The sequence below is a fragment of the Oncorhynchus gorbuscha genome, unplaced genomic scaffold (assembly GCF_021184085.1).
Source record: "Oncorhynchus gorbuscha isolate QuinsamMale2020 ecotype Even-year unplaced genomic scaffold, OgorEven_v1.0 Un_scaffold_1342, whole genome shotgun sequence".
Taxonomy (NCBI): domain Eukaryota; kingdom Metazoa; phylum Chordata; class Actinopteri; order Salmoniformes; family Salmonidae; genus Oncorhynchus; species Oncorhynchus gorbuscha.
In genome coordinates this window covers 135,001-143,795 of record NW_025746145.1, presented here as the reverse complement: position 1 = coordinate 143,795, position 8,795 = coordinate 135,001, and the positions used below count along the sequence as shown (strand labels likewise).

The following is an 8,795-nucleotide window of genomic DNA, read 5'->3' as shown; positions in this document are numbered from 1 at the left end:
CCAGGACTGCTGTTTACACACCCACCAGGACTGCTGTTTACACACCCACCAGGACTGCTGTTTACACACCCACCAGGACTGCTGTTTACACACCCACCAGGACTGCTGTTTACACACCCACCAGGACTGCTTTCAAGTCGACTGTCTCTTATGGTTGAATAAAATATTGAACCAGAATTACCTCTGCTGGGAGAGGTTGTGTCTGAAATATATTATTCAAGTCCTCTAAGTGGACTCTCTCCTCTTTCTCTCTCTCTCCTTCCTTCCTTCCCTCTCTCTCTCTCTCTCTCTCTCTCTCTCTCTCTCTCTCTCTCTCTCTCTCTCTCTCTCTCTCTCTCTCTCTCTCTCCCTTTCTCTCTCTCTCTCTCCTTCCTTCCTTCCTTCCTTCCCTCTCTCTCTCTCTCTCCTTCCCCCTCTCTCTCTTTCTCTTGCTGCAGCGCAGAAAAGCGCTTATAACGGTGCGCCTTTGCGGACGGCGAACGTAAAGACGGATTGACGTCCGTAAGGAGCGCTTCTGAAGAAGCACATGGTCTCGTTAACGAAAGACAACAAACACTTCGTCTGTAAATTCCTTTTTTTGGAGGAACTCCCTAACTGTTGTCATCGGAAGGAAAATAAACGACCACCTATTTCAATGTAGTTAATGACACGTTTACTGGTCAAATTGTGGGGCTTCTCTCCAAAGTGCTTGATGCGCTTTTAACATCGTTGGATATAAAGTCTGTTCCAGGGGAGTCGGAGGTTGCTGGAGGGAGCGGGTGAGGACTGAGAAGGATTTCCTAACCGTCTCTCTTCCCTCATACTTGATCATATTTCATGAAGTCCTTTGGGTGTTACACATCAGCTGTTCCACTGTATTTTATGGTCGTGCTGCCGTGAGACAGTTGGAAAGTCTCGACCCGTTCATCCGCTGCCGTTCACCCGCACAATGACCTACCGGCGGACCTACGGGAGTCAGACGGTTACCGTGTTTTTGATCGCTCTTCACGTCTTGTCAATTACAATATGCTTCGGTGAAGATGTGCGCTCCTCCAACAAGACCACTGAAGGTAAGAACTGGAGACCGAATTAAATGTATTTTGACAAATGCATTATTTATTCTTGGCTTTGCAATGAAAACAGGCGCTACATTTTAAAAGACGAATCAAAGAAAACAGGCGTTGCATTTAAAAAATCTGAATCATTGTTTGATAACTATATATGACATTTTCCCCTGGGCACACACTGGTTGAATCAACGTTGTTACCACGTCATTTAAATGAAATAACGTTGAACCAACGTGGGTTCAGTCTTTTGTATATTTGGTTTCTGTGTAACAGTATAACTTTAGACCGCCCCCTCGCCCCATACCCGGGCGCTAACCAGGGATCCTCTGCACACATCAACAACAGTCACCCACGAAGCATCGTTACCCATCGCTCCACAAAAGCCGCGGCCCTTGCAGAGCAAGCGGGAGACCCCCTGGTATTACATGGTGTTGACAGAACCGATTAAAACGTTATTTAGCGCGCACCACCGCTAATTAGCCAGCCGTTTCACATCAGTTACATCTGCATCATTCTTTAAATCAGTGAAATCAATACGCTGGCGTTATAAACACTTGGTTATAACACTCATATAATGTACAACGCCCCGCTATAATATTCAATCAGAAAATAACCTGGGTAAGGTGTCTTTGGAGCAAGGTGCAAGATTTATGCAATTATGAATTGTAAAACATTTAGAAATGAGGTAGATGGAGAGATTGCAGTTTCACTGATGATATTCTATTAAGATGAAGGTCTGGCAACCATCTTAAAACCATGACAACTTTATTAGAATAAAAGTTGAAAGTTAACTAATATCAAGAGCAGAACACATCAATCACATCTTATTCAGAGGGTTTAGAGAAGCAGAGCAGACAGACAGACCTTTAGGAGAACAGAACAGAGCAGACAGACAGACCTTTAGGAGAACAGAGCAGACAGACAGACCTTTAGGAGAACAGAGCAGACAGACAGACCTTTAGGAGAACAGAACAGACAGACAGACCTTTAGGAGAACAGAACAGAATAGAACAGACAGACCTTTAGGAGAACAGAACAGAGCAGACAGACAAACCTTTAGGATAACAGAACAGACAGACCTGTAGGAAAACAGAGCAGACAGACAGACCTTTAGGAGAACAGAGCAAACAGACAGACCTTTAGGAGAACAGAGCAGAAAGACAGACCTTTAGGAGAACAGAGCAGAAAGACAGACCTTTAGAGAACAGAGCAGACAGACAAACCTTTAGAAGAACAGAACAGAGCAGACAGACAGACAGACAGACAGACCTTTAGGAGAACAGAACAGAATAGAACAGACAGACCTTTAGGAGAACAGAACAGAGCAGACAGACAAACCTTTAGGAGAACAGAACAGACAGACAGACCATCAGGAGAACAGAGTAGACAGACAGACCTTTAGGAGAACAGAGCAGACAGACAGACCATCAGGAGAACAGAGCAGACAGACAGACCATCAGGAGAACAGATCAGAGCAGTTAGACAGACCATCAGGAGAACAGAGCAGACAGACAGACCATCAGGAGAACAGAGCAGACAGACAGACCATCAGGAGAACAGAGCAGTCAGACAGACAGACCATCAGAGAACAGAGCAGACAGACAGACCATCAGGAGAACAGAGCAGACAGACAGACCATCAGGAGAACAGATCAGAGCAGTTAGACAGACCATCAGGAGAACAGAGCAGACAGACAGACCATCAGGAGAACAGAGCAGACAGACAGACCATCAGGAGAACAGAGCAGTCAGACAGACAGACCATCAGGAGAACAGAGCAGACAGACAGACCATCAGGAGAACAGAGCAGACAGACAGACAGACCATCAGGAGAACAGAGCAGACAGACAGACCTTTAGCAGAACAGAACAGAGCAGACAGACAGACCTTTAGGAGAACAGAACAGAGCAGACAGACCTTTAGCAGAACAGAACAGAGCAGACAGACAGACCTTTAGGAGAACAGAACAGAACAGACAGACAGACCTTTAGGAGAACAGAACAGAGCAGACAGACAGACCTTTAGGAGAACAGAACAGAGCAGACAGACAGACCTTTAGGAGAACAGAACAGACAGACAGACCTTTAGGAGAACAGAACAGAGCAGACAGACAGACCTTTAGGAGAACAGAACAGACAGACAGACCTTTAGCAGAACAGAACAGAGCAGACAGACAGACCTTTAGGAGAACAGAACAGAGCAGACAGACAGACCTTTAGGAGAACAGAACAGACAGACAGACCTTTAGGAGAACAGAACAGACAGACAGACCTTTAGGAGAACAGAACAGACAGACAGACCTTTAGGAGAACAGAACAGAACAGACAGACAGACCTTTAGGAGAACAGAACAGAGACATCCGTCCCACCTTATTCAGATTGTTTAGAGAGTCACTGTGTTATTGAGATGCTACAGTAACTGTGTGTGTGTGTGTGTGTGTGTGTGTGTGTGTGTGTGTGTGTGTGTGTGTGTGTGTGTGTGTGTGTGTGTGTGTGTGTGTGTGTGTGTGTGTGTGTGTGTGTGTGTGTGTGTGTGTGTGTGTGTGTGTGTGTGTGTGTGTGTGTGTGTGTGTGTGTGTGTGTGTGTGTTGTGTGTGTTTGTGTCTCAGCATTTCCCTCTGTACCTTTTGACCAGAGGTAGACCCTCCGTTGCCTAAGGAGAGCACTATCTGAGAAAATGCATACATTGATATCACTGTGTGGAGTGTGTGTGTGTGTATGTGCCTGTGTGTGTGTTTGTGCATGTGTGTATGTGTGTGCATGTGTGTTTATGCGTGTATGTGCGTGTTTGGGGGAAGCTTTCACTTCTTATCAGGAGAGAAGATCAGAGCAGTCAGACAGACAGACCATCAGGAGAACAGATCAGAGCAGTTAGACAGACCATCAGGAGAACAGAGCAGACAGACAGACCATCAGGAGAACAGAGCAGACAGACAGACCATCAGGAGAACAGAGCAGACAGACAGACCATCAGGAGAACAGAGCAGACAGACAGACCATCAGGAGAACAGAGCAGACAGACAGACCATCAGGAGAACAGAGCAGACAGACAGACCATCAGGAGAACAGAGCAGTCAGACAGACAGACCATCAGGAGAACAGAGCAGACAGACAGACCATCAGGAGAACAGAGCAGACAGACAGACCATCAGGAGAACAGAGCAGTCAGACAGACCATCAGGAGAACAGAGCAGACAGACAGACCATCAGGAGAACAGAGCAGTCAGACAGACAGACCATCAGGAGAACAGAGCAGTCAGACAGACAGACCATCAGGAGAACAGAGCAGACAGACAGACAGACCATCAGGAGAACAGAGCAGACAGACAGACCATCAGGAGAACAGAGCAGACAGACAGACCATTAGGAGAACAGAGCAGACAGACAGACCATCAGGAGAACAGAGCAGACAGACAGACCATCAGGAGAACAGAGCAGAGAGACAGACAGACCATCAGGAGAACAGAGCAGAGAGACAGACCATCAGAGGAACAGAACAGTCAGACAGACAGACCATCAGGAGAACAGAACAGTCAGACAGACAGACCATCAGGAGAACAGAACAGACAGACAGACCTTTAGGAGAACAGAACAGAGCAGACAGACAGACAGACCTTTAGGAGAACAGAACAGTCAGACAGACAGACAGACCATCAGGAGAACAGAACAGACAGACAGACCTTTAGGAGAACAGAACAGAGCAGACAGACAGACCTTTAGGAGAACAGAACAGAACAGACAGACCTTTAGCAGAACAGAACAGAGCAGACAGACAGACCTTTAGGAGAACAGAACAGAACAGACAGACAGACCTTTAGGAGAACAGAACAGACAGACAGACCATCAGGAGAACAGAACAGACAGACAGACCTTTAGGAGAACAGAACAGACAGACAGACAGACAGACCTTTAGGAGAACAGAACAGAGCAGACAGACAGACCTTTAGGAGAACAGAACAGAATAGAACAGACAGACAGACCTTTAGCAGAACAGAAGAGAGCAGACAGACAGACCTTTAGGAGAACAGAACAGAGCAGACAGACAGACCTTTAGGAGAACAGAACAGACAGACAGACCTTTAGGAGAACAGAGCAGACAGACAGACCTTTAGGAGAACAGAACAGAACAGACAGACAGACCTTTAGGAGAACAGAACAGACAGACAGACAGACAGACAGACAGACAGACAGACAGACAGACAGACAGACAGACAGACAGACAGACAGACAGACCTTTAGGAGAACAGAACAGAGCAGACAGACAGACCATCAGGAGAACAGAACAGTCAGACAGACAGACCATCAGGAGAACAGAACAGTCAGACAGACAGACCATCAGGAGAACAGAACAGTCAGACAGACAGACCATCAGGAGAACAGAACAGTCAGACAGACAGACAGACCATCAGAAGAACAGGTTGGAGGAATAGAGGAAGAGAGAAGAGGATGGTGGAGGGGGAGAGAAGAGGTTGGTGGAGGAGGAGAGGAAGAGAGAAGAGGATGGTGGAGGAGGAGAGGAAGAGAGAAGAGGTTGGTGGAGGAGGAGAGGAAGAGAGAAGAGGATGGTGGAGGGGGAGAGAAGAGGTTGGTGGAGGAGGAGAGGAAGAGAGAAGAGGATGGTGGAGGAGGAGAGGAAGAGAGAAGAGGTTGGTGGAGGAGGAGAGGAAGAGAGAAGAGGTTGGTGGAGGAGGAGAGGAAGAAAGAAGAAGAGGATGGTGGAGGAGGAGAGGAAGAGAGAAGAGGATGGTGGAGGAGGAGAGGAAGAGAGAAGAGGTTGGTGGAGGAGGAGAGGAAGAGAGAAGAGGATGGTGGAGGGGGAGAGAAGAGGTTGGTGGAGGAGGAGAGGAAGAGAGAAGAGGATGGTGGAGGAGGATAGGAAGAGAGAAGAGGATGGTGGAGGAGGAGAGAAAGAGAGAAGAGGTTGGTGGAGGAGGAGAGGAAGAGAGAAGAGGATGGTGGAGGAGGAGAGGAAGAGAGAAGAGGATGGTGGAGGAGGAGAGGAAGAGAGAAGAGGATGGTGGAGGAGGAGAGAAAGAGAGAAGAGGATGGTGAAGGAGGAGAGGAAGAGAAAAGAGGATGGTGGAGGAGGAGAGGAAGAGAGAAGAGGTTGGTGGAGGAGAGGAAGAGAGAAGAGGATGGTGGAGGAGGAGAGGAAGAGAGAAGAGGTTGGTGGAGGAGGAGAGGAAGAGAGAAGAGGATGGAGGAGGGGGACAGGAAGAGAGACGATGTTGGTGGAGGAGGAGAGGAAGAGAGAAGAGGATGGAGGAGGGGGACAGGAAGAGAGAAGAGGTTGGTGGAGGAAGAGAGGAAGAGAGAAGAGGTTGGAGGAGGAGGAGAGGAAGAGAGAAGAGGATGGTGGAGGAGGAGAGGAAGAGAGAAGAGGTTGGTGGAGGAGGAGAGGAAGAGAGAAGAGGATGGTGGAGGGGGAGAGAAGAGGTTGGTGGAGGAGGAGAGGAAGAGAGAAGAGGATGGTGGAGGAGGAGAGAAGAGAGAAGAGGTTGGTGGAGGAGGAGAGGAAGAGAGAAGAGGTTGGTGGAGGAGGAGAGGAAGAAAGAAGAAGAGGATGGTGGAGGAGGAGAGGAAGAGAGAAGAGGATGGTGGAGGAGGAGAGGAAGAGAGAAGAGGTTGGTGGAGGAGGAGAGGAAGAGAGAAGAGGATGGTGGAGGGGGAGAGAAGAGGTTGGTGGAGGAGGAGAGGAAGAGAGAAGAGGATGGTGGAGGAGGATAGGAAGAGAGAAGAGGATGGTGGAGGAGGAGAGAAAGAGAGAAGAGGTTGGTGGAGGAGGAGAGGAAGAGAGAAGAGGATGGTGGAGGAGGAGAGGAAGAGAGAAGAGGATGGTGGAGGAGGAGAGGAAGAGAGAAGAGGATGGTGGAGGAGGAGAGAAAGAGAGAAGAGGATGGTGAAGGAGGAGAGGAAGAGAGAAGAGGATGGTGGAGGAGGAGAGGAAGAGAGAAGAGGTTGGTGGAGGAGAGGAAGAGAGAAGAGGATGGTGGAGGAGGAGAGGAAGAGAGAAGAGGTTGGTGGAGGAGGAGAGGAAGAGAGAAGAGGATGGAGGAGGGGGACAGGAAGAGAGACGATGTTGGTGGAGGAGGAGAGGAAGAGAGAAGAGGATGGAGGAGGGGGACAGGAAGAGAGAAGAGGTTGGTGGAGGAAGAGAGGAAGAGAGAAGAGGTTGGTGGAGGAGGAGAGGAAGAGAGAAGAGGTTGGTGGAGGAGGAGAGGAAGAGAGAAGAGGTTGGTGGAGGAGGAGAGGAAGAAAGAAGAAGAGGATGGTGGAGGAGGAGAGGAAGAGAGAAGAGGTTGGTGGAGGAGAGGAAGAGAGAAGAGGATGGTGGAGGAGGAGAGGAAGAGAGAAGAGGTTGGTGGAGGAGGAGAGGAAGAGAGAAGAGGATGGAGGAGGGGGACAGGAAGAGAGACGATGTTGGTGGAGGAGGAGAGGAAGAGAGAAGAGGATGGAGGAGGGGGACAGGAAGAGAGAAGAGGTTGGTGGAGGAAGAGAGGAAGAGAGAAGAGGTTGGAGGAGGAGGAGAGGAAGAGAGAAGAGGATGGTGGAGGAGGAGAGGAAGAGAGAAGAGGTTGGTGGAGGAGGAGAGGAAGAGAGAAGAGGATGGTGGAGGAGGAGAGAAAGAGAGAAGAGGATGGTGGAGGAGGAGAGGAAGAGAGAAGAGGTTGGTGGAGGAGAGGAAGAGAGAAGAGGATGGTGGAGGAGGAGAGGAAGAGAGAAGAGGTTGGTGGAGGAGGAGAGGAAGAGAGAAGAGGTTGGTGGAGGAGGAGAGGAAGAAAGAAGAAGAGGATGGTGGAGGAGGAGAGGAAGAGAGAAGAGGATGGTGGAGGAGGAGAGGAAGAGAGAAGAGGTTGGTGGAGGAGGAGAGGAAGAGAGAAGAGGATGGTGGAGGGGGAGAGAAGAGGTTGGTGGAGGAGGAGAGGAAGAGAGAAGAGGATGGTGGAGGAGGAGAGGAAGAGAGAAGAGGATGGTGGAGGGGGAGAGAAGAGGTTGGTGGAGGAGGAGAGGAAGAGAGAAGAGGATGGTGGAGGAGGATAGGAAGAGAGAAGAGGATGGTGGAGGAGGAGAGAAAGAGAGAAGAGGTTGGTGGAGGAGGAGAGGAAGAGAGAAGAGGATGGTGGAGGAGGAGAGGAAGAGAGAAGAGGATGGTGGAGGAGGAGAGGAAGAGAGAAGAGGATGGTGGAGGAGGAGAGAAAGAGAGAAGAGGATGGTGAAGGAGGAGAGGAAGAGAGAAGAGGATGGTGGAGGAGGAGAGAAGAGAGAAGAGGTTGGTGGAGGAGAGGAAGAGAGAATAGGATGGTGGAGGAGGAGAGGAAGAGAGAAGAGGTTGGTGGAGGAGGAGAGGAAGAGAGAAGAGGATGGAGGAGGGGGACAGGAAGAGAGACGATGTTGGTGGAGGAGGAGAGGAAGAGAGAAGAGGATGGAGGAGGGGGACAGGAAGAGAGAAGAGGTTGGTGGAGGAAGAGAGGAAGAGAGAAGAGGTTGGAGGAGGAGGAGAGGAAGAGAGAAGAGGATGGTGGAGGAGGAGAGGAAGAGAGAAGAGGTTGGTGGAGGAGGAGAGGAAGAGAGAAGAGGATGGTGGAGGAGGAGAGAAAGAGAGAAGAGGATGGTGGAGGAGGAGAGGAAGAGAGAAGAGGTTGGTGGAGGAGAGGAAGAGAGAAGAGGATGGTGGAGGAGGAGAGGAAGAGAGAAGAGGTTGGTGGAGGAGGAGAGGAAGAGAGAAGAGGTTGGTGGAGGAGGAGAGGAAG

General features: G+C 49.6%; 1 protein-coding gene across 1 annotated transcript in view; it reads left to right on the top strand.

Moving 5' to 3' along the window:
* The first annotated feature begins 779 nt into the window (after nucleotides 1–779).
* Nucleotides 780–8,795, top strand: part of LOC124022331 (disintegrin and metalloproteinase domain-containing protein 12-like) — a 102,804-nt gene continuing 94,788 nt past the window's right edge. Inside the window, exon 1 of the mRNA XM_046337253.1 lies at nucleotides 780–1,049. Within this exon, the coding sequence (XP_046193209.1) occupies nucleotides 929–1,049 (121 nt within the window). The 5' untranslated portion in view covers nucleotides 780–928. The remainder of the gene's footprint in view (nucleotides 1,050–8,795) is intronic.